At 38.6% G+C, this 27115-nt stretch overlaps 1 protein-coding gene across 1 annotated transcript in view; it reads right to left on the reverse strand.

The window, feature by feature from the left end:
• The window catches only part of LOC150065030 (proprotein convertase subtilisin/kexin type 5), a 279024-nt gene that overhangs the window by 87541 nt on the left and 164368 nt on the right, over nt 1-27115 (reverse strand). The window contains exons 8-9 of the mRNA XM_090329624.1: nt 14313-14525; nt 1474-1574 (exon numbers count right to left, since the gene is read on the reverse strand). Coding sequence (XP_090185750.1) covers nt 1474-1574; nt 14313-14525 — 314 coding nt within the window. The remainder of the gene's footprint in view (nt 1-1473; nt 1575-14312; nt 14526-27115) is intronic.

The following is a 27115-nucleotide window of genomic DNA, read 5'->3' on the forward strand; positions in this document are numbered from 1 at the left end:
GATCTTGCAGGGAGAGCCTCCAAGAACAGGCTTTCCAACCCTCTTCTATAAACCATGATCCACATGTGTTTGGAACTCAAAATACTTTCCAGAGATGACGTTTCTAATGTATATTACACAAGGCCTTCATTGGGGTCTGAGTCAGCATCTTATAATTACATACATGAGGATTTCTGCAGCAGAAATAGGAATTTTCAGAATAAATTGAGTAAGGAAAGAATGAAAATCATCTTAAATTAGTGCAAGACAGATTTGTCATCAAATGCTACATTTGAAAAACAGCATATAATTTTCTGGGCATTTTGAGTTTTGAAATTGAGGATAAGAGAATTTAGATCTATATTAGTTTTTCAAATCACAATGGCATATTAGCCATTGAGAAAGAAAGAAAATGAAGAAAGCCTTATCATTGTAATATCTGTAAGATCTTTGAAGAAAAAAAAGAATTCTCTTTTGGCTGGGGCTGATCTTGTGTTTCTTTTCTTTTCTTTCTTCTTTTATTTTTTGCCATCCTGGTGCTTGAACTCAAGGCCTGGGCACTGTCCTTGGAATTTCTCAAGGCTAGCTCTCTACCACTTGAGCCACAGCACCACTTTGGACTTTTTCTGTGTATGTGGTACCTAGGAATCAAAGCCATAGCTTCCTTCATGCCAGGCAAGCAGTCTACCAGGAGGTTACAATCCCACCCAAAGACTGCGTGTTTCTTGAGAGCACATGTGACTTGTGAGGTAAGTTAGTAGACTTTGGATTAGTGAATGGCATCAGGAAACCTCTTTGATGTTACAATCCCTAGATCATGAGACAGTATAGAGAGATCTAGAGTGGAATATGAACAGATCTCTCAGACATAGAAATAGGTTTTGAGATAAGTGGGTCATCCTCTCCCCTGGGCTACCTTGCCACCAATTCTGTCCTCTAGAGTCAGTGTGTGACAGTGCTGTTGCCATGGAATCTGAGCAGTCTCACAATACTATATAAAAAGTGGTCTGAAATGGGCTGACCTAACGTCTTGGAGACTCACAAAAACGTTCCTAGACTAGAATAAAAAAAAAATCTCAAGACAAAGACATGATTTCTGCAGCCAACTGGCATGTTCATACTATGACTCCATAATAAAATAATTACACAACTTGAATTTTTTAAGCATCGAAAAACCAAAAGCTTATCTTTTTAATATAGAGAAGTGTGTGTGTGTGTGTGTGTGTGTGTGTGTGTGTGTGTGTGTGTGTCTGTGTGCGTTTGAGGCAGGGTCTTATGATGTGGCTCAAGATGGCATAGAATTCAAGATCCCTCTGTCTCCATATCCCAAGTTCTGAGTATAGAAATGTACCAGCATGCCCAGTTTGATGTTTTAGGGGTGACATTGGGAAGTGTATCTTCTGGGGCCTTTATGCTAGGAACTCTATAGAAGACAAGGGGCAGTGAGGAGATGGGGGGGTGTCACCAGTGGAGATATAAGGAGATCAGGCTTACTTGGCTTCCAGGGCTAGTGCAATTATGCCAGCCGCCATTGGGGCTGACGCTGATGTCCCAGTGTGATTGTCCGTGCACCGCTGCCTTAGGTCTGTCGTGATCTACAACACAGAAATGAAAACCACACTGAGGCAGTCCACATCAAGCAAAGGCAAGGAAACAAGGAATTTACTCAGAATGTTAAATTCTATGTTCCCATGATTATGTGATCCTATCACTTGGAGAAAATCACCTGTGTACATCTTCACTAAAGCTTGAAAACAGGACTCCTGGTAAAATGGGAAACAAGGCTAGAGTGAGCCTATGTAGAGAAAGACCAAGGGCTTGTTGTATTTCCTTTCCTTAATTAATTGTACGCTAGGCACTGTGCCCTAGTGACAGCCCTGCTTCAAATGAGACTTATCTCATTGAGCCAACTGTTCAATCAACAGCTAACACTAAACATTGTTAGCGTGATGAATAAATACGAGGCATTGCAGTCCTCCCCAAGTGGCTGTCACAATGCCACTGCAGGTCTAAGTCCAAAGTAAGCTGTCACTGTAAGCTGGTTTGTATCTTTCTAGACACAAGTTTTGGATGACACAAGTTTTCACTACAGTTTTACACAGATAAGAAAAGCAAGGCAGCATCCACTTGCATCCATTGCATTTCATACACAATCACAGTACAGCATGTCTACTGGCACATCTTAGGAGATGAGCTATTATCTAATATTGTAATCAGATCATTTTCTTGGCCCAAATCCAGTTCACTTTTAGTTAGGGCTAAAGAACATTACCTTTCAGCAAGGGCAATGCTTCTCAACTTTTGTTTCATTATTGTCTCACTAAGAAAGAAGATTAAATTTAAAATCACCTTCACAAGAGAAATCAAATATTACTCAGTACAGTTCCCAAATTATTATAATATCTGTACAGTCTCAAAAAAATCTGCCCGAGATAAGAATCCCTCTTTACTGTGTCTGATAATGTGTGAGATGTGATTGGATCCTTCATACTAATGAATAACCTTAGTAACTCTTAGTAACCTTAGTAAGACAGCCATATCACTACACACCACAGAGAAGATATGAGGAGGAAAAGGTCAACAGAAAGGAAAATAGGATGGAGGCACTAGAAAACCAAACCTTAGTGTTCAAAATGCTTCCTTCAAAAGTCATGTAAAGATGAGTTTAGTTTGGTTTGGGAGAGTTGCCATGTAACTCCCAAGAAATAGACTCTCCCTTAGACGTTTCTCTATGTCTCATGAAGATATTTCAGTAGACCTCTCTATAGTACATTATGGACAGTTTATACATCTTGGCCTACTTGGTTTTACATGAAACTATCTGCCAGGTGCCAGTAGTACATACCTACCTTGATCAACAAAAACAAAACCCCAAAAATAACAACTCAGGACAGTGGCGCTTAGATCAAGTTCAAGCCCTAGGACCAACATAATATAGACAGACGATACTAGGTAGATAGGTAGGTAGATGGGTAGGTAGGTAGGTAGATAGGTAGGCAGGTAGGTAGAAAAACACAGAGACAAACAGACATATGGACAGACAGACCGAGAGACAGATAGATAGATGTTATGGTATGGTAGAACCATAGCCATTTTTATGTTGATAAACTTTCTGGACTTACTATTATTAACAATAAAAAAGGAATCTTTTATTGAGCCTAAAAATCATATAACAAAAATGTACCCTTCTAGAAGTTCATATATGGAATACAGCATTGTTAACTCTATGCATTCCCCTTTTCATCTTAAATGATGAAAATCTCTAACTATGTCACAACTGTTTATTGTCTCTTTATTCCCCTCCTATAGGGAACCCCTGATCTACTTTTTCTATGCATTCAATTCCTCATCAAGTTAAGTCATGTGGTATTTGTCTTTCACTTAGTGTCATGTCTTCAAAGTTAAACCATAGTGTAGCTTGTGATAGGATTACCTTATTTTCATTTTTTTTTCATTTTGTGCCAGTCCTGGAGCTTGAAATTGGGGCTAGGCATTGTCCCTGAGCTTCTCTTGCTCATAACTAGCACTCTACCACTTGAACCACAGTGCCACTTCCAGCTTTTTCTGAGTAGCTGATTGGATATAGGAGTCTCATGTACTTTTCTCTTGAGGTTGGCTGTGAACCTTGATTCTCAGAACTCAGCCTTATGAGTAGCTACCATACAGCTGATTTTCTTTCTTGTTATTCATTTAAAAAAATCCATTGGCTGGGCAGGGAGTTTGGCTTAGTGGTAGAGTGTGTTTGCCTAGCATGCCCCATAACCCGAGTTTGATTCCTTGGTATCACATACATGGAAAAAGCTAGAAGTGGTGCTATGCCTCAAGTGGTAGAGCACTAGCCTTGAGCAAAAAGTGTCCAAGGACAGTGCCCAGGCCCTGAGTTCAAGCCCAGGAATGGGAAAAAAATTCATTGGGCTGGGAGTTTGACCTAGTGTTCAAGACCTGGGTTCAATTCCTCGGTACCACATACTGAGGGAAAAAATCCATTCATCTGTTGATGTACATCTGGTTTTTTTCCCACATATTATCTGTTGTGAATAATGCTACTCATGTACAAAAATATCTTGGGAACTTCTAGCTTCAACTTTTTTGAATCTGTGACTAGAAGTGCAATTATTGGGCCTTTCAAAAAATATCTCCTACATTTGAAATCATGGGTGAATTTTCGCCCTAAGTTTGAATGCACTGATACACTGGTGCTGGGACGCATCAGGAACAGCTTCTCCCTCCTGCCCCCGAGTTTCCAGCAAAAAGAAATGCTGTGGAGAGATGGCCTTGTCTGCATTCTTCTCATTTTACCTCACCCCGTGGTCACATTCTTTTGTCCAAGTTTTATTATAGTATTTTTTTTCAATGACTTGTGGCTGGATTCAAGATTTTTCATGATGTTTCCCTACTTGGCTCATATTGCTTATTCTTCAGCTGCACCAGACACAGAAACAGATCCAGAATAAATAGTCAAAGTGTGTGCAGCATATTTGAGCATCATAAATAAACTACCTCCAGCCAAACATGAACAATGAAAATTTTATGATGTCGTGTTTGCAACAGGAATATGCCTTACCCATACACTGGCATACAAACATACAGTCATTGGTCAAATAAAACCACTACTTAATGTTTTTACATATATACTCCAATGAGGTGTTAAATGCTATTAATGTAGGAAAATGTGTAGAAATCCAAATCACCATCATGTTGTAATCTTTTCAATTGGAATGAAATGAAATTTGAGAATAGAATAAGAGTAAGAAAGAGGTGGTCCAGGAAGGTGATAGAAAGAGGGAAGGTTAAAAGGAATGAGAAGAACAGAAACAAAAACATCCTCAACTCCCTTTTCCCTTGCGTTAGTGGAAATATCAGCTGGAGCATGTCCTGCCACTGGAGGACATACTTAGATATAAATTACCACGAAGATCTAAGGCAAAATTTTCATCCTCAAGAGAAACTACAGTACCAGAGGATATTTTATGTTGTCTTCACAAAGAAAAGGCACAGACCACCAAGGAGTATGCAATCTTGAAGAAAAATAATGTTTTTGAAAACTGGAACCATGTAGCCTCAGTGCATTAATCACAACACATGCAGAAGAATCAGGCAATGTTATTGGAAGAACAATATTCAGTTTACAATGCAGGGCAGAAAGTTTGGAGACTGTATGCAAAGCCAGAATGATCAACCCTCAAGCTTTACTTTACACACACCAAGAAAGAAGGTCTCAGAATTTGGTTGCAGTATTGAGGGTACATTACACACAGCCCAAATGCCCTCAGTTCACTAATCAAATTACAAATAGAATATATCTCCTAAGAACACAGATTCCTCAAGGAAATATTATTTGTGTCCAGAAGAGGAAAGGGAACTGGACAGGACTCCAAACTCCGAGCCAGATCAAACATATCCTAAAAAGTGTTCAGCTTCTCTCAAGATCAGTAGCAGATGAATTTTTGGACTTTACACACTTTGGGGATGTCATCTTGATTTGTTTTTTTTTTTAAAGGAGGTCGTGGATATTCTTCAGGATTTCTTCTTAGAAGAACCATTGTCTTCTCTCATCCTAAGTTCTTATTTTGTTATATTTTCATATTTCATTATGTGTGTTGATTGAAGTTTTTTATTGTTCCCTATAGAGACAATTCTCCTGGGAACTGCAGTTCAGTTTGATTTTGTTTTCAATGACTTGCCTTTCCAGAAAACTATAGCTGTGAGTTTCTCCCCATCTAATATTAAATATTGTTCTATTCTCATGATGCCAAAGTCATTCCTAACTGTTAAAAAAAAGGCAACTGAACAGATATTTTAAAACATGAGGGAGCTGGGTGCCAGTGGCTCATGCCTACAATCCAAGTTATTCAGGAGGCTGAGATCTGAGGATCATGGTTCAAAGCCAGCCAGGGCACAAAAGTCCATGAGACTATTGTCTTCAGTTAACTGCCAGAAAACCAGAAGCTGTGGCTCAAGTGGTAGAGCACTAGCCTTGAGCTGAAGAGCTCAAGTCCAATGACCTACAAAACAAATGAACAAACATAACAAACATGAGGGGATTCTGTGGCCATGTAGCTGTCTGTCCAGCTGAATTTTGTTTCTGCCATTGATTGTGATTTTGGATGAGAAATGTGCCCAGGGAGCTGTCTCAGCTCTAAATGTGTCAATAAATAAAACAGAAGGAGCTCATTAATAAACACAGTACCATTAAAGGGATGAGGATCAATGGATGCTCATTGTATCCACAGAAGTCACCATGATGGGTAGAGAATTCAATCACAAATGACACGTGCATACAAAATCCAGCTTTCATATTGCTAAGAGAACATGATGTGTTTAAATGTGAAAACTTTCTGACAAATAAGAGATAAGGATCTCACTTCATATCGTTATGGCATCTCTACCTTCAGCTTGGTTGATTCACCCTTTCCACTACTGACCTGGACTCCAACTTGGAATCTAACTCTTTCGTTCATTAGCTGGCACAGTGCCACCTCAACTATACCTGCAAACCCTCAGCTTGGTTATAAACAACAACAAAGGTACAATATTTTTGCTAAACTCAAGCACACCTATAACTCTTTTTGTCTTATACCTCTAACTCTCTCACTTACTCACAAGGCAACAATTTGAGGGCATTTCTTTGTTCTTTCTTTCTTTCTTTTTTGACTAGCTAAATAAACTACCAAGAAATTACCATATAAACATGATTCATTCTCACATTTACTATTGCTGCCTTTCTGTTTCCCCCTCAAATGACCATTGTAAACAACTGGTGACAAGGAAATTTGTAATGACATGTGTGTACAGGTAAAATTACACACTACCCTATGAAAACTGTGCAAGAAACATACCTTCAAGACAAAGGATGTTTGACAGAAGCCAAGTAACTTGCTCAAAGATAGTGAACATCAAAAAGGATGACCTGTTGAGAAGATATTTAATCCTGAACTAGGAGCAGAAGAAAAAACTGATTGTAAATGTAGACAGAAGCCTGAAACGAAGGCAGATGTGATCTTGTGGCAAGTGCAGAACACAGCTCTATTTCTTATTACATCTACAAAATCAAGAACTTCTCAAGAACAACGTTCCTTTCCCACCTTTCAACAATCTCGAGAATGGCAGACAATCTTCTGAACATAACTCATATCTAGACTCACGTCTCCATTATTCATGAAAAAATAACAGCATTTGTTAAATCAAAAGGAGAAGTGGGGATGATGCAGGGTGATCTGATACAAAGGATGACGGCACAGGAAAGAGGAATGAGGTGAAGGGGTTGTGGGTGGAGAGCAGGCTGTTTGTACAAAGTGGCTTCTCTGCTGAGAGGTAGTCAGGGCAATAAGATAATTCCTCAACTCGAAATTGGCTGTTCAGGCTGACCCTGAGATACGTCAGGCAGCAGGTTTGTTCTGAGCTCAAGTAAATAAACTGACGTCAAGACAGCAAGGGAATACATTCTCCAAATTTTGGCTCCCAGAACCCCTCTTGGGGGAATAGGGCAGACCCTGTACCTTAATCATGAAGACAAATTACTAGGCAGAAATTGAACCAGTCCCCAAAGGAAGAGATAATTTAGTGAGGAGAGCTTTATCTATAAAACAGAACTTGGTAAGAAATTTGGGGAGGTAAAAAGGGGTGGCAGATGGATTCTTTAATGTTGTTGGATAGTCAAGAAAGTTGTACTTAAGGCTTTATCACATAGGATTCCTGGTAGTGGTAGATGTGAAATCATTGAGCTTCTACCAACCAAAGGGGTGGAGAGGCATGAAACATATGCCTCCCCATCTTCTGGGGTATACACAAAAAAATCAAAGAAGTATCTGACCTTCCTAATGCCTGACAGGCATTTATGCATGAGTATTTATTGAACACAGGCTCGGGAAAGGAACACAAAATCTTCATCCTCAAGTAGTTTCCATTCTCACATGGAAACCAGACATTAAATAAGGAGATGTACACAGTCCTGTTAAGTAGCTCTAAGTGCACAGAAAGGAAAATTGAAGAGGATAACAGAAAAGTGAGTGGTAGAGCAGAAGGGCTTGGTTTCAGGGAGCTTGGTGAAGAAAATTCACAGAGGAAATAAGACATAAATTGGTAGGAAGCTGCAAAAGAGAGCTCGTTGCAGGGGACAGAACTCTGATTCCAGCATTATGCACAAAGGGCAACCTAGCAGTGGAGTGACAGTGTACTTAAACTGGGCTTTCCATTTTTGGGGGGAGAAGTTTAGTTGGCAACTTGTGGGTGGGGATGGGGGGGAAAGAGCTTGGAGAGATAAGGGGAAGGAGTGACACTGTTCAAAAAGCTGGGTTTGGTGGCTCACACATGTAATCCTAGCTAATCAGGAGGCTGAGATCTGAGGATCATGGTGTGCCGCCAGCCTGGGCAGAAAAGTTCCCATGAGACTCTTAACCACCCCAAAACACTTAATCACTTCAATATGAGAAGAAGAGTAGTGGCTCAAAGTAGTAGAGTGCCAATCTTGTGCAAAAAGAGCTCAGGGACAGCTCCCAGGCCATGGAGTTCAGAAAAAGAAGGAGGAGGAGGAGGAGAAAGAGGAGGAGGAGGAAGAGGAGGAGGAGGAAGAGGAGGAGGAGGAGGAGGAAAAGAAGGAAATGTGCTACTTACATAACTTATGTAACTGTAACCCCTCTTTACATCACCTTTATAATAGCAATAAATATATACATATATTAAAAATTAGGCAAGGAAAGGAGTGACATTGTCCAAATGTAACTGTAATGACTTTGTATATAATAACAATGTTTTTTAAACAACAAAGAAGTATGATTGAAGGAATCATGACAAGGGGTAAAACCATGGAATTAAAAAAGAAAAGATTGGGGCTGGGAGTTTGGTCTAGTGGTAGAGTGCTTGCCTAGCATGTATGAAGACCTAGATTTGATTCCTCAGTACCACATGCATAGAAAAGCCGGAAGTGGTGCTGTGGCTCAAGTGGTGGAGCTCTAGCCTGGAGAAAACCAATGACAGTGCTCAGGCCCTGAGCCTAAGCCCAGGACTGGCAAAAAAAAAAAAAATAAGAAAAGATGCCTTTTAGCCATATAATGAGTGAGTGTTGGCCTTAATGTACTATGTTATCTCTCATCTCTTTTGCTGTCCCTTGGCTATCTCATATTGTTACAGTATTTTACCTTGTTATCTGATATATACTATATATGCATATTTGGTTATTTAAAATCGGATAGGGAAGGGGGAAAAACAAGATGGGACAGGGCTGGCGGGAGGGAAATGGGGACCAAGACTTGAAAAAGGGTATCAATGTATGTGAAGTAATATACCTTCTATCTGGTGAATATAATATAATCCTTCTATTAATTACAAACAAAATGGAAAAAAAGATACCTTTCTTCAAAAACATAATGGACATTCATATACTCTAAGCATTGTTTTTCAATCACTGAAAAGAATACAAAACACAGTTCACACTTCATGTCCCTGTAAAGTACTGGGATCGCAAGGGCACTGTGATTAAAGATGGGGAGTGGTTCTTCATGGTGGATTCCTACTAATTACTGTCATGTGTGTGCACATGTACATCCTGTGTGTGTGTGTGTGTGTGTGTGTGTGTGTGAGAGAGAGAGAGAGAGAGAGAGAGAGAGAGAGAGAGAGAGAGAGAGAGACAGACAGACAGACAGAGAGAGACAGAGAGACAGAGAGAGAAAGAGACAGACAGATACACAGAGAGAGGGGGTCTATGGTTTAACCTTTCAAACTTTGTTTTCCCGTCATTACAGGGAGCATGGTGATGGCAAAAAAAAATTCAAGAAATGTTCAATACCTAGTCATAAAGAAATGCAAATCAAAATATCACCTCATCCCAGTCAGAATGATAATCAATAGGAAAATAAAATGTAGCCTATGGTGGCAAGGATGTGAGGGCAAAGGTAATGTGAGCTAACCTGTAGTGAAGATACTTGCCCACACATTTATAGCAGCAACATACACTGTAGCTAAACCAGCAATCAGCATAGGTGCTTATTAACTGTTATATAGGTAAAGAAAAGGTGACTTATATATGCAATAAAGTGTTATTTGGGCACAAAGAAGAATGAAAATTGTATCATTTACAGGCTCGATAAAGAAATAGTGGTTTATATACAAGATAGAGAATTATTTGGCTACAAAGAATGAAAATGGTGTCATTTGCAGGAAAATGGATGAATCTAAAGATCATTATGTGAATTAAGTGAAGTAAGCTCTACTGAGCAAGTAAAATATTGTGTATTCTCTTATATGCAGAGAATAGTTCTTAAAATGACAAATACCAGGAACAGAAAACAGGTTCAGTTTGTGGGGAAATAGAAGTGGAAGGGCAAAAAAGGAGGGTATGGATGAGAGCTAATTTGACTGAAGTATTTTATCTACATGAAGGAAAATATAGCCAAATAACATGTTGAAATTGGGTTATTAAGAGAGGGGGGTGTGGTGGGGATGGGAGACGAAGGATGGATGATATGAGCTTTACTGGGGACACTATTTGTATCTACAGAAACATCATAGTAAAAACCTGTTTTTACACATAATAAATGCTAATAAAATAGCAAAAGACAAAAAAAGTCATGTAGATGAGGTCGACAGCATAGAAAAGAACTTGCCTTTATAATCTACATAATTTGGATGTTTCATGTGTTAAATTAACCCTTTCCCCAGACCACTCTATCAAATCTGTAATGTGCAAGTGCAATACATATGCAAGACTGTACTCATTTCACAGAGGTGGAAACCTTGCTGTCTTTTGAAACCAGTGGCAATGTTTTCCATCTTGCAAGCATGAAAATGTTCAGGAGGAGTAAAATTTATTGAACAAAAATGCTTTCCCAGAAGCAGAGAGGTGTCCTATCCTCTCTCCCTGGATCTTTATTCACTGTCTGGGTTCAAAACACAAAGGTGCTCTAGAAATGAAGAATGACAACCGTGCTCTTCGGGAGAGGCTGCAAATGACAAACGGAAATGAATGGCTTGGGAAAGGGAGCCCAATACAAAGGAAGACACTGCCATTGCTGTAGCACTCAATCACAGATGCCACTAACAGGATGTAGGCATCACCCGGGGACCAGAGGCGTCTAGGTTCAAAGCCTGGTGGAGGCAAAGTCTCAGGCACAACCCAGGCATATTTATCATCTTGACATCTAGAAGGAAAAGGGGTCAGCTGGACCATAAAAGGCTGCTGCCGCTGCCAACTCCACTCATGTTCAAGCTGTTAACATGTTCATGATCAAAGTGCCGCTCTTTATGGTGTGAGTGGAACAGATGACCATTATTTTATAGATTGGGAAAATGGCGCAACCAGTATTTCTGTTAACAACAGCTGGAGAAATGAGTTCTTACTTTCCCAAGATGCTGAAGGGCTTCAGCAACTCATGTAGGGAATGGAGACATCATTCATGGAACAGTGCCTGGGCCACAGATGTACACCGTCTTTACACTATGTTTCACTACTGTCACTGAAAGCTCTAAGGTCAGTGCAAAGATCTTACTGTCATTTTACACATGTGGAATCTCAGACTTTCTAAGGGCCACCCAATATTGGGTAGTCAGTCTAAAGCGAGAGGTAAAATAGCTTTCAAATTTCTGCTCTCACATGAGTAATTTGAAAATCTTGATCTAAAAAGGGAATTTCAGGCTGAGAACTGGTGGCTCACATCTGTAATCCTGACTGGCCATGAGGCTGAGACGTGAAGATCACAGCTCAAAGTCAAGCATGAAAGTGAAGCCGAGCTAGACAACCACATGCAGAGAGAGAGAGAGAGAGAGAGAGAGAGAGAGAGAGAGAGAGAGAGAGAGAGAGAGAGAGAGAGAGAGAGAGAGAGAGCGAGAGAGAGAGAGAGAGAGAGAGAGAGAGAGAGAGAGAGAGAGAGACAGAGAGACAGAGACAGAGACAGACAGAGACAGACAGAGAGACAGACAGAGACAGAGAGACAGACAGAGAGACAGACAGAGACACAGAAAGACAGAGAGACACAGAGAGACAGAGACAGAGAGAGCAGAGAGGCTAGATGGAGGAGAAAATTTGGAGACAAGTCTAGAAGTTTGTTCTTGATTATAAATGTTTGGATTGCAGATCCATTTTCAGATTTTGGAATATTTACACACACAGGATGAGATTTTGGTGGGATGAAAATTAAGTCCAAACCTAAATCCATTCACGCTTCATACATTTCACTTTATGCACATCAACTGAAGATATTTTAAAATAATGTTTCTCTTATCAATTTTATACACATGTTAAGGTATGGTATCCTGATGTGTGTCATGTCAGGGTTCAAAAGGTTCTGGGTTTTGGAACAATTTGAATATGTGGGTTAAAATGCTCAACCTGCAATATTCGATCTTCTCTGTTTCAATGAGAACACGAAATACCTGTTTGTCAGAGTGAACCACATCTGTACAGCTGTTTGCTCTAAAGTGAGGCCTAGGGAAAGGCTAAATAGTGTAAGGTCTAGCAGCTCAGCTGCACTTTAGAAAGATAAATTCTACCAGGGTTTAAAAAAACCATGCCCAAACAAGAAGTGGTATTTATACACAATAGAATTCTATGCTGCTGTCAGAAAGAACATCATTGCCCCATTTGTAAGGAAATGGAAAGACTTAGAAAAGATCATATTAAGTGAAGTAAGCCAGACTCAAAGGAACATAGGCTCGATGGTTTCCCTCATTTGTCATAATCAGTAGAAACCTTGGACTCTCCTAGCAGAAATTTACAATAGAACAAAACCTAGATACATAAGGCCATATAATATGACGCTAAATGAAAAAACCTCCAGGATATAGAAACATAAGCCATATAATGAGTGATTGTTGTCCTTAATGTACTATGTTATCTCTCATCTCTTTTGCTGTCCCTTGGCTATCCCATATTGTTACAGTATTTCACCTTGTTATCTGATATATTGGATATATGCTTATTTGATGATTTGAAATCAGATAGGGAAGGGGGGAAAAACAAGATGAGCTGCAGGGGCAGGGGGGAGGGAAATGGGGACCAAAACATGAGAAAGGGTATCAATGTATGTGAAGTAAAGCACTTTCTATCTGGTGAATATAATGTAACCCCTCTATTAATTACAATAAAAAATAAATGGAAAGAAAAAAAACATGCCCAAGAATAGCAAAGATGTTTGACATGCAGAATGAATTGCAGCATGCTGGGTACTCCCTAAGGCAGAATTCCCCTAAGCTTAACAAATAAGCATTTTGCTCTGTACTTTATAGTGACTTGTTCATTATCTGTGCAGTGCCTCCATGAACTAAATATTATTAAATTCCCATTTATCAGGAAGATTGGGTATTTTGTTCAAAGTGAGTGAATGGCATGAAATTATAAGAAACTTATGGAAGTTGGCCTGGCAACCTGTTAATTCTGTGTCTATTTGACTAATGAATAGGAGACTCCCCCGGGACTTTTATAATTTTCTATTTTGCAGACTTGGCGCTGTAGTTTTAGAAAAACACTTTGTTACAGATTTAGTTCAAATTAAGTAAGTACAAGGATTCACTGTTATCTGGAGAAGATTGAATTCAGAGTTCTCATAAATAACAAAATCTGATGATAGTCAAAAGCTTCATAAAAATATAATGCTATAGGTTGGCATATAACATATATACATAGTACCTTATACTGTAAGTCATCTCTAGATTGCTTATAGTACATAAAACAATCAAATATTATATGCACAGTTATGCAATGCCATATTATTTAGGGAATAATGGCAAGTGAAAACAAGCTTTTCCCACATATTTTTAGTTACTGATGTGGAACAGAGGGGCAGCTGTCTACTTTAAATGTAATTAAGACTCTCCAACATCAAATTAGCTGCACTTGTGATATTGGCTAAGCATAACTATGCCATAGTACTGTAAAATATATGTAACAATTTAATCTCAATTTTTAAAAAAGCATTTTCAAAAAAACCTGGTGAAAATATCATTTCTATCCATGGGACTATTCTGAATAAATGATTAAAGGATCAAAACAAACAAACAACTAAACCATTGAAACAGAGGTTAAAAGCCAACGCCAAGGGCTCTGGGCTGTCCATTATTCTAGTTTTTTCTCCATCATTGAGTTACAGTGCATATGTGGACTAATCCTTTTTCTAAAACCAGACTGAAGGTTTATTGTGTCTAAGGTGAGATTAAACACTGGAATGCAAAAGACCCAGACAAATACATTCAACATATCAGTAATGGAATCTTTCCATTTACAGTGGCTGTCTCATCAGCTACTCTGCCCTGCTATTTCCATGTATTCCTTATACACAGATACTGATTATTTTCCTCTAACTATTAACTAAACAGATAAGAAGAGGCATACAGATGTCACCTACTATTTTCTTATCATAGGACTCTCCACTGCTGTAGGTTGTAGCCAGGGTAGATGAACATTCCTCTAGGTACCAAGGTTTCTTGCCGCTTTCTGCTGTGCTGCTGATGGAGATGGTGTAGATGCTGTTGGTGTAGCCATCGCAAGAGCAGTGGTCTTTGCTCCTCCCACCATTGCCAGATGCCCAGACAAACACAGAGCCAAGGCCTCTCCGTCCCTGTTCACAAAGAGAGAAAGCTAAATAATGGCATGGAAAGACAACGGGTCAGTGGCTTTAGATAAAGAGTGGATCAGAAACAGCAGGACAAAAAAAAAATGTCTGCAGGATGCGAATGCTCGACTGAAGCTGCTTTCTATGGGGAAGAATGAAAGTGGTTTCAATAAACTAAAATAGCCATGAAAGCACCAAAAGCAGAAGAGTACCACAAGGGCTGACATTTATAAACTAGGCACATTTGTAAATTCTTTACATGAATTAGATTGTGTTCTTCAAACACCCCTGTGGGATTCGTACAAAATTTTGCCCCATTGTTTAAATGAAAGATTGAGGTATAGAAGTTAACTTATGTTCTTTTCTTTTCTTTTTTTGAGGAAGGAGTGGGAGAGCAGTTGTAGGACTTGAATTCAATGCCTGAGTGCTGTTCCTGAACAATTTCACTCAAAAATAGCACTCTACCATTTTGAGCCACAGCACCACTTTTGGTTTTCTGGTAGTTAATTGCAGATAAAGAGTCTCATGGGCTTCCCTGTCCAGGCTGGCTTCCAACTGCAATCCTCAGATCTCAGGCTCCTGAGTAGCTAGAATTCCAGGTGTGAGCAAGGGGTACCTGCCTTTAGCACATGTTCTTAAGGTGACATAGTTGTTCCAGAGTAGAGCCAAAATCTGAATTCAGACAGCTAGATCCTAGAGTTGGAATATTATTAGTTGTAACCACCATAACCATAGAATGCTATTTTCAATTTATATATTTATCACTTCAATTTCACATCTGAGGAGTATGTTTCATATATTTATATGGCTTCCCATCTCTGCTGAATCCTGTCAGTTAGCAGGTATTTTGTAAATACTTACAGGGATTATGTTTTTCCCATTTCATGATGCAGACCCGGGATGCTAATGATTCAACTATAACAGAATCTCAAGATCATGTAAGTTTAATCAATTGAAAATGCTTCTTTATTGTGAAACCTCTTAAGGTTTAAATAAGTGAATACTCATTATAAAACCTAAGAGTGGGGTAACTACAGTAATTTACAAACACATGTGGCCATAAATTATTTTCTTCAACCAGATCCATGAACCTTTACTTATTAGGCTTGGAGATAGAGGGACATCCTTCATGTCCACAAAGGGTAGCTTCAAGTCCTAAGTTCTAAATAGAAGCCAAGGAGAACATGGATGTAATAAGCATTTATTTGGTTGTATAAAATATTTTCTAGAGAAAATGCAGAAGTAAGCCGAATGAAGAGCATGTACAGATTAATTTGTAAGAATCTGTTTATTTTAAAACTAGAAGGCATATTGGAACACATCTAGACTGATGCCATTATTTTCTAGTTAGATTGTGAGAGGCAAAGTCATACTGCTGATACTGGCTGAGCCTATTTCTTTCACCAAGGAAGGAAGTATCTGAAATGCTGTTTTAGGCTTGTAGAAGAGTTGCTAAAGAGAAAGAGCTTACAAGCAAAGAAACAAACAAATAAAAGATCCAAAAGTATCCAGTATAGACTCTTCCTGAACTTGCATTCTCAGAGACTGAATAGGTTAGCCCATGGCTTGACTATACTGAACCAAGGTTTCTTGGAAAAATGCAGTATAACCATACAAGAACAGGAAAATTCATATCGAAAAAGACAAAGACAGGAATAAGCACTTTCAGGTGCTTTTGTTGCTAGTCAGTTAAGCGTCACTTACCATCCCTCACTTCCCTAACACAGTATGTATGTAACCTAGAAAAGGAAGCAAATATTCATCAGAGTCAACTGGCACTACAGGAATTGCCAGTGTCACCTTGCTATGAGCAGTTATCGTGTGCCTTCCATCTAGACCTCCAAGAACAGACTAGCTAGAGAATAAGAACACTCCCATTTCCTCAGTAGCATGTTTTCTCTTTCAGACACTGTGGGGCTGTGTCGCAATCTAAAAACATCATCACATGGGCCCTACCTACACAGTTCAGCAGAGCCCATGGGATGATGGCATCTAGTTTAATCAGCAGCATTTGAGAGAATAATAACCAAAAAGAGCCGGGTGCCAGTGGCTCACGCCTATCATCTCTAGCTAGACAGGAAGCTGAGATCTGAAGATCATGGTCCAAAGCCAGCCTGGGCACAAAAGTCTTTGAGACTGTTATCTCCAATTAATCATCAGAAAACCAGAAGTGGTGTTGTATTTCAAGTGGTAGAGCACTAGACTTGAGCTGAAGTGCTTGGAGACAGCAACCAGGCCCAGAGTTCAAGCCCCACGACCAACCAAACAAAAAAAAAAACAACCAGAAAGCAATGAAAACATTTATAAGTGTGCAATTATATTTGGTTATCTGTATAAATCAGTGACTGTATTCTTATATTTAAATTGCCATTAAAAACTATAAAATAATTTGAGTCCATACAAATTTATTAAGAAACTATTTTAAAGTACTATTATGTTAATGGTATGGTTATAAATGTCGGATATAAAAAGATACAGGACAAGGCATAAAGCACTTAAAATAAATGTTTATTTTAAAATGAAAAAAAAAAGAATTACAGGAGACACTAGGAAGAGAGATGCTCTCTCCAAACTTCCATACTAATGCTAAATTCATTGAATTGCAATCATCTATTCAACTCCTGAACCCCCATGTCTCTGTGTACCTCCAGAAAAAAAGAAATTAAAATTAAAAAAAAAGATACAGGATGGTCTTAAGAAAACCATGCTTTGTGTTTCTCTCTTTGTGTATGTGTGTGTGTGTGAGAGAGATACTATGTGATAACATATGTATATATTCATGCAGAAGTCCACAAGCTTAAGCTTAAATTAAGCTTAAGTTATATACATGAGCCTATCATTTGGGGTGGGGGGTGATGGGAGTTGGTTATAGGGATTCAACTCAAGGCCTGGGCATTGTCCCTGAGTTTATTGCTGGAGGCTGGTGCTCTACCACTCTAATGCTCTAGAATGCCACTTCTGGCTTTTTCTGGGTAGTTATTAGCAGTAAGAATCTCACAGACTTTCCTGCCCAAGCTGGCTTTCAACTGAGTTCTTCAGACCTCAGCCTTCAGAGTGGTTATGAATATAGGAATGAGCTACCAGTGCCAGTGCATGAACCTATCTTATCTGGATTTTGAGTCTTACCTGTTGGCCAAAATTAGCACTTTTATTTTGAATATGAATCCCCATGATTTTGAATTATCTTGATAGATATCCAATCACTAATTCTGCTCTTAAGAGAGGAAACACAGAAGCAATTCTTAGGAGATAAATCTGCAGTATGATCAACATGGGTTTTAGCCATAGAAGGTTGGAACCTTGCTATGTGCCCTGTCATTGTACAATCATGATTATGTATGATCCCGGTTTGTATCATTCGCATTTTACAGTTGATCAAACATGTCCCAGAGATGCTGATAATATCAGAGCCAGAAATTGAACAAGTATCCAAAGTAGGAATCGTTTACTCTCACAACAGTGTTCTGTGGGGGCAAAAAAAGGACTGTTCTTGGTGGACTCTCCAGAGAGGTAGAGCTCCATTCCCAGGGTCCATGGGCCCTCCTTTGGGTTTAGAGTCCTTTTGTGAGACAGTAGTGAATATCCCTGTTCTAAAATGATACTTGGAGGGAATTATTATATAAACTATGGAATCCTCAAAGGACATTGAGGGCACATTAACCACTTGCAAGTCTGAAGAGATTTCAGAAGAAGGGTGTCACTGGGGCAGGAGACCAAGTGCTTCTAAGATTTGATCAGGGCTCTGTGTAAATGTAGGGAGATTGACAGGCTCATAGATACTGAGAACCCACCCCTATGGCATCTCATACCTGTTTCTAGCCAGAAGGCAGTGGACCAGGTGTCCTAACATAAATTATGGAGATCAGCACATGGAGCATGGAGCTGTGATGAGACGGGAGGCAGAGAACCAGAGACCTGAAGTCTTTTGTTTTGGTTTGGTTTTGGCAGTTATGGGACTTGAACTCTGGGCCTGGGCACTGCCCCTGAGCTCTTCAGCTCAAGGCTACCACCCTACCCCATTTCCCGTTTTCTGGTGATTAATTGGAGGTAAGAGTCTCATGATTTTGGTGCCCGGGCTGGTAAGAGTCTTACAGACTTTAGTGCCCAGGCTGGCTTTGAACCACTATCCTCAGATCTCAGCCTCCTGAGTAGCTAGGATTAGAGATGAGAGCCATCGTGCCTGGCTAGATATGAAATCTTTTAAGAAGGAATATTTAACACATTTCAAAATAGAGCCACCCCCCACAATTCCTATATTCCTATGTAAAAAAGCTTTTTATAGCTCATTATGACTGTATAGATAAAGCTTTTAGTGAAGTAGCTAAAATTAAGTGAACTCATGAGTGTAGAGCATCATAGACTTGGGCTTCTCTCTCTCTCTCTCTCTCTCTCTCTCTCTCTCTCTCTCTCTCTCTCTCTCTCTCTCTCTCTCTCTTCATTCTATTCATTGGCCCCTAAGATGAGGTCATAGAGGACAGGCCATGTAAAAAGGTAGCTATTTATACATCAGGGCAAGAGGCTTCACAAGAGCTCAGCTCCACTGTTACTTTGACCTTGGACTGAGAGAACATCAATTTCTTTTGCTTGATCCACCCAGTCAGTGTTATTCTATATGACAGCCCTAGCTGACAAATACAAGGAGGAAACAGGAGATAAACTGTGATCTGTCCTCACGAGGGCAGAAAAATAGATGGCCACAACCATTATCCTATCTACAGTGTATCTGACATTGATGCTCATGTGGTTTATGATCAAAGAGCCAAATGTAAATAAATTTGTGAGCTGAACACACATGAACACACACACACACACACACACACACACACATAAAAGAATACCAATAACAAAAACAGATGCTAGAGGTCTACGTGGGCGATATAAAACAATTAGTAATGGACAAGGGGTTTGAATTAGTACAAAATATCCAGAAACCAAACATATTTGACATAAAAGAAAACTTGGACATTTCTCAAAAATGCTGTGTAATCTGAGAATTAAACCGGATTGTGGGACTTGAGCAGAAGGAAAGGTGTGTAGAATGTGTCCAGAAGTATATGAAATAATGATATTTTCTAGGTTGAAGTAATATGATTGCAAATTGGTTAATTATTTTCTGGTAGGGGAAAATCTTCACGTAATTGAGTGCCAAGTTAAAAATTAATAAACTAAAGGCAGTATATATTATGAAATGCAACCCGAATCCTTTCACCCAAATGCCAAGTAGTCTTTTTCATTGAACTTTTAAATGTGCACATATTGTTGTTTTTTAATGTATGGCTTACAAAAATCAATTTATACAAGCCCACGAGCATTGTTATTAAAAGATAAAAGAAACTGGTATTACCTAGGGCTCTGAAAGTCAGAAAAAGCCATTTTGTATTGGTTTATTAATTAAATCATACACTCTTAGACAGGTTTGTGAGCTTAAGAGAATGGTGGAATTTAACTATTTTGTTGTTGTTGTTGCTGTTGTTAAAATAGTGTGAACACATTTTAGCCAGCAGACTTAAATTTAAAATTTTATTGATTGCTTTCTTTTTTAACATTGCTTAGTAAGTTGTCTTAAAGGGTTATGAACAAAATGATGAAGCATTCTTGCAATATAAAAAGGAAACAGAAAGGCTGGGCACCAGTAGCTCATTTCTATAATTCCAGCTACTCAGGAGACTGAGATCTGAGGGTCACAGCCAGCCCATGCAGAAAAGTCCATGAGACTATTATCTCCAATTAACTACTCAGGAAAAGCCAGAAGTGGTGCTATGGCTCAAGTGGTAGAGTGCTAGCTTTGAACACAAAGAGGCTCAAGGATGGTACTTAGACCCTGAGTTCAAGTGCCAGGACCAGAAAACAAGCAAACAAACAAACAAACAAACAAAAAGGAAGCAGAACAATGGCATGAATTCTACTATGGTAATTAAGAGCAACACCCACAGAGTAGGTGTTTTATATATTTTCAAAGATTAGGAACCTATGAAACATTAAGTAACATGACCTAAATAATTTAACCAAAGCATGGTATAAACAGGAAGTAGACATCTCAAGTCTGATGGGACCCTACATATGGTGATAGAAAAGAGAAAAGAGTTTGGGAAAGAACTTTTAATTTATCTATAAAATTATATGATGACAGCAGCCTGAATACTCAATTCAATGAAGCCCAGTTCTGGTCCTTTCCTCATGTTTTGAGAGATATCACTGTTCAGGATATGCTACATCCATTCTGAAAGTTCTTACATATACCATAATTATACTATTCTCCGTAGTAAATAGACCCAGAGTTTCCAGAGATAAATGGAGGAGGTTGAGAAGACTCTAATAACTAGGTAGTTGTAAGAGGAAGAGAGAATTGTTCATCTTTCTAAAGCTCAAGGACACTCTGACAAGCATGTCCAAAATAAATCTTATTCTTTCACAAAACAGGGTTCATTAAAAGTAATAGATATGATTGGTCTAGATATAAACATATAGTCAATCCACCAAAAAACAAAGCAAAAACGACTTTAGAAATTATTTTACCATTCATACAAGGTATTTGATTCACAACCCTAAATTATATTGCTACTTGAAGCAATGTTAGTAATTTTTTTTTTCCCCAGTCCTGGGCTTGGGCTCAGGGCCTGAGCACTGTCCTTGGACTTTCTCAAGGCTAGCGCTCTACCACTTGAGCCTCAGCACCACTTCCGGGTTTTTTTTTTTTTTTTTTTTGCTATGTATGTGGTACCAAGGAATTGAACCCGGGTCTTCATGCATGCTAGGCAAGCACTCTACCACTAGGCCAAACTCCCGGCCGATGTTAGTAATGTGAGCAGAAAAAGACAAGTCAGCAATGGAGCACAGATCAGGAACGAGCAGCTATACTCTCCAGTGATCTCAACTTGATTGAGAAAGCTCTTGTGGCATGTGCAAAGAGAACCAAGTGGGATAAGAGATTACTCAATATTTTAAAATATATAATCTTGTTGTTATTAAGTTAGTACAGAGAGGGTTCTGTTCTATAAGACAGGTAATGAGTACATTCCTTTTTCAGAATCACCCCTTCCTTCACTTTTCCCCAGTTTCCCCCTTCTGTTCCTGCCCACAAGTTGTACGGTTCATTCTCCACATGGTGTTTACTGAGTGCCATGCTTCCATTTGTTCATCCTTTCCTGTCTCCATTCAGTCCCCTAACTCATCCCCTCACAGGACAGAAAAAAGAACAAACATAATAAAACAACAAAACAACCAGCGGCAAACAACAAGATGACAAAATCATATTCGTTTCACCAGTCAGTTCATTTAAGTAAGACGAGACATGGAGATTAATTATATGCAACTGAATTAGACCTAGGGAATCCTTTCTGTTCTACCCAGGGACTTGAATGCCAGTAGGAAGATGTTTTTAAACAAGAGATTTGTCCTATAAGGGTTAAGAACTTGGAAGATACAGGCTACTCATGTCAGAAGCTGTCCTATAGCTAGCTACTAAATTTCTGAGGCCACCGAATTGTCACCCAGAAAATAAGTATGTGCAACTCTTATTCTCCATGATTTTCTTTGCAGGCAGCACAACCTATGTGAGAACCGTACAGGTTTCATGGAATTCTGTTTCCAGTTCCAGGATTTCTTACACTATGCATTGAGAACAATTAAGGTAAGCAGAGGAACAATGTTTTGCATTTAAAAACCAGACTGGCTATTGAGCTGGCTTACAATAATTCTAAGGAAATAAAGTTATTAGCTAAAGGATGCCACTGAAGAACATTATATTAGGGAAGACAAAAGACAAGATTATAAAACAAAATGTAGTACATTTTCACTCATATGAGGAAACAAGATCTAAAAAAACCTCCCTACTATTGGGGGAAGGGAATATGAGAAAGTAAAGGAAGGGGTGACATTATTAAAAACAACAACAATAACAAAGACCCAGCTGTACTCATTATCTGACTTATGAAATGATAGTCTCGCTGTACAACACCTTAAGCAAAATTATTCATAGAAACATTCATGCTTTGGATATGCACTTGTATGTATATATGTGAAATCAGTACATCAGCTGCTAGAGCTGTTCCTGTAGTCCTAAGCTGAACTCAGTGACAGGATAATTTAAGCATTCACAGACTTGACTGCGAAAAAGCAGTCCATACGATTGGCTGCATTTTCATTCTATATTCCTTGGCCTAAAAGGATGGTTATTCAAAAGGTTAAATATACACATGTACTTCTCGGAAAAGGGAGGGGGGAAGTGGGGCTGGGAGACATTGGAAGTGGAACAAATGCTTTTGTGAACATTAAGCTAAATTTCTTTTACTACTTCTCCCTGTCTTTTTCCTTTTCCACCCTACAACATATGTGGTATATTTTCTGTGTATTCCATTGGCTAGTAAGCCACGCATTATGAAGTAATTTATAATGTTCTTTTGACATTTTAATAATACACTGAAAATAATAGATGCAGTTATAAGCAACCATATTTAATTTTATATAACCACACACAAATGAAAATCCATTTTATATGCTTTCCAAGCATACCAAATGCAAATGAAGTTGGCTTCACATTTAAAGGAACAGCGAATCCAATGATAATTATGAAATCACTTGCTTGACAACTGTTATGAGAATTTCCAGTAAAATGAAAATTTCTTGCCAGACACCAGTGGCTCATGTCTTTAATCCTAGCTACACAGGAAGTTGAAATTTGAGGAGTGAAGTTCAAAGCCAGCCCAGGCAGACATGTTCAGGGTTTCTTAACTCCAATTAATCAGCAAAAATCCAGAAGTGAGATGGGGCTCAAATGGGATTTTATCTCAGTTTTCAAAATTCATCCTTGGAGATTGTGAGCCACCTCATCAAAACTAACTAGAACATGATATACTGAAGTCCTCTGTACATAATCTTCATGATAACAACAAAGAATTTTAAGGAAAAAAATTATTGGACTCATGAATTGACAGGTTGAACTGAAACCTCCTTGTATATCTATTTGATGATGATGATGATGATGATGATGATGATAAAGAATAATAATGTTGAAAATATAGGATGTCCTGCTCACTGATATGAAGTTCTCAAGAAAATAGCTACTTTTATTTCTGTGATGTGAAAAAGTTGCTTAAAACATTCATTTATTAAAGCCTTAGTAGAAACAATTCTGTTTAAATAGATGTCTTTTCCTCATAAGGATTGAATCTGAGGGTTTGCACTCCTATATTTTTTTTTTTGCCAGTCCTGGGCTTGGGCTCAGGGCTTGAGCACTGCCCTTGGACTTTCTCAAGGCTAGAGCTCTACCACTTGAGCCACAGTACCAGTGCTGGCTTTTTTCTATGTATGTGAGTACCGAGGAATTGAACCCGGGTCTTCGTGCATGCTAGGCAGGCACTCTACCACTAGGCAAACTCCCGGCCCCAGCACTCCTATATTTTTAACCTGGATGGATCCTGGATCCTTTCCCCTTTCCCTTCTCCCTTTCCCTTCCCCTTTCCCTTCCCCTTCCCTTCCCTTCCCTTCCCTTCCCTTCCCTTCCCTTCCATTTCCTTCCTTCTTTTGCCGGTACTGGGGAAGACATTTCTCTTTTTACTTCATCTTTCAGTTTACTTTTACCTAAGCCTGACTCGGGCCAATACGCTCCTGTTTTCACTTCCAAGTAGTTGGAGTTTCCCATAGGTGTCAGCTACCTCATGTGACTCTTTAACGTGGCTTATTACACTGTATCACAAAAGTACACAATGGTGTGGCAGTAGCTTAGGACAGCATATTAAAAGAGTGGATTTCTTTTCTTTGAGTTATTTCCAAAGCATAACTGGAAAAAATAATCAGTCTTTCATAAGGGTAGAATAGTAGCTGATTACAGGCCCATGTCTGTAATCTTAGTTAGTTAGGAGGCTGAGATGTAAAGATAGAAGTTCGAAGCTAGCCCAGGCAGGAAAATTAACAACAAACAAGCAAGAAATAGAGATATAATCCAAACTAATTGAACTCTAGCTTGAGCAAAAATGTTCAGGGGCAATGCCGAGATCCTGAGTTCAAGCCCCAGAATAGCACCTTGTACCCCTCCCAAAATAGTAGAATAGCTATAAGCAAAAATTATGTGTGTTTACTAATGAAAGAAAATATACATGCTTCTGCTCAATAATGTTACTTATATTAACCTTCAGGTATTCTGTATATCTGGGAACTTCACATAAAATATTTTGAAATTAAACAATGAATTATGAAAATTATATAAAGATGGATATGTAAGAGACCTATTTTTGAAAATTCAAATTGAATCAAAGGAAAACTGAGAAATTAAAATTATCAGATTTAATCAGAGGTTGAGCTGGGAACAAAGCACACTTGGTCCTTTCCCGTCCATTAACACCAGATGCTACTAAACTTATTATTGTATTTCAGGTAAAAATAGTTGCTTAACAATTGTGGTTTAAACAAATCATTTCTTCCTGCTTATACCATCCTATCTCTGGCCAATCCATGCTGATCAATCCAGTTTTTGTTTTGCTTTAGACTTCTCCTTCCCTGGACACAGAATTCTCAGCAAGACTCTAGGACCTCAAGGAGTAAACAAGGAAGTATTTTCCTGATAAAGATATGATAATTTTCCAGGGATCAATGAATCATGCTTGTAATACCAGCTTCTCAAAAGGTTGAGATTTGAGGATTGCAAATCCAAGCTAGCTTAGACAGAAAAGTTCATCTTATCTCCAATTAACCCCCATAAAAAGCTGTGCTGTGGTTCAAATGGTTGAGAATCAGCCTTGGGAGAAAAGTTAAAGAACAGCTGGGACTGAGTTCAAGAATTACTACCAGTAAGAAATAAATGATATATATACATATTTATATATATATAAATATATGCATATATACATATATATGACATGTCTAAATACATTAACATATTCAAACTGACATCAGCCAATATGTATCAAAACATCACTTGGTACATTATTCATGTCACATATTTTGTTTGTAAACATTTGTAAAAAAATTAATTACCAAGTGCCAGTAGCTCACGCCTGTGGTCCTAATTATTCAGGAGCCTGAGATCTGAGGATTATGATTCAAAGGTAGCCATGGTAAAGATATTCAGAAGACTCTTATCTTCAGTTAACTACCAAAAGACTGGAAATAGTTCAGTAGCTAAAAAAGTACTTTTCTTAAGCACAAAAACTCAGGGTTTAAGCCCCAGGACTGGCATCAGAATAAATCAATAAATAAACTTACAACAAAACAAAACAAAACAGGAGTGTGTGAGAATGTTGAAAGGGGAAAACAATGATGAAGAAAGACTATATTCATAAACTGATTTGCTGAATGGCAGCTCCTTTGTAAATCTACTTAGACAATAAAAATATTCAAAATGAATCAAAATAAAATATAAAAAGGTCCAGATTATTATTTTCTTTTGGTAACTGCCGCAGATGCATGGTATGAGTGCTGTGCAAGCTGCTCTTCCAGTGTGTTCAGATGGAAAATAATAAAGGCAAAGAGAAGCAAGCAGACTAGAGTTCTCAATTTCTCATTCTAAACAACAACAAACAATACATGCATATCATATGTTCTATAAAATAATCACTGTCAATAAGTCAAACACCAACACATCTTTTTTGGGCAATCATGACATGCATAATTCCTATTTATTTATTTATTTATTTTAAAGCCACTGTCAAATCTGCCAAAAACATCTACATCTTGGATCATGCCAGAGCAAAGGCTAAACTTAAACTATACTCAGACCTCTAGAGGGCGAGGCTTTTAAATGGAAAGGGCCATTTCCAATAGAAATATGAAGTATCAAGTTTGAATACCAACTGCTCTGAGATATACAATCACTTCTAAACTTACAGGGCAGGAGTAATATTTTTAAAATTTCTTTCATAGAGACTACCAACATTTATTATCAACAAGGGCATGGAAGGAATTTACTGTAAATGTTTGGAAAGGCACTTACTTGGAAAGGAGAATAGAGGGATATGCCAGTAATGATGAAGTTTATATTCTTCTCTAAGTTGGCTTTAGATTATGGAATTCTTACTGTGAATCAATTCCAACTATAGGCTCCGCTCTGGAGGAGAAAGCAAGTTACCCTTCCATTAGCCCCACAAGGGGCTCGAGTGCTATCAAAGGCCTCTAGTAGATAAAGCAATAACCTTGACCTTACACGGAGCAGTTCATAACATTTCTGAAAGAGAAATTTAACTCAGTACATTTTCTGCCAATAAACACAAACCTGCCATAAGTGAAGACAAGCTACATTTTCAAAAACATTACCACTGGTATTAGGTTCGTATATTTCGAAACAACACTGCAGTAAACAGTCTGGTGCTATTCAAGACTCATCCACTGTTACTTTTCCTTTGGTTGCTGTAATGGCTTCATAAATTGAGTATTATCACACCCTTTCCTTGGGAAAGTGGAAGTAATGTCAACTTAGTGACTTGTCATCTCTGATCAGACAGGCAGATATGGCTGAACTGCATGAGGCCCGTATTTTCCATAATATCCCAAGCAATTGCCCGGGTGTTAAGTTCTCTGGAATTCAGAAGCGAGCAAGTTCTTCATTTTCAACAAAGTATGGATGGATGTATCTGACCTATTTTCATGAGGTGGCTAAGGCTCAG

This window comes from Megascapheus bottae, chromosome 3, assembly GCF_031878675.1.
Source record: "Megascapheus bottae isolate mThoBot1 chromosome 3, mThoBot2.hap1, whole genome shotgun sequence".
NCBI classification, from domain to species: Eukaryota; Metazoa; Chordata; class Mammalia; order Rodentia; family Geomyidae; genus Megascapheus; species Megascapheus bottae.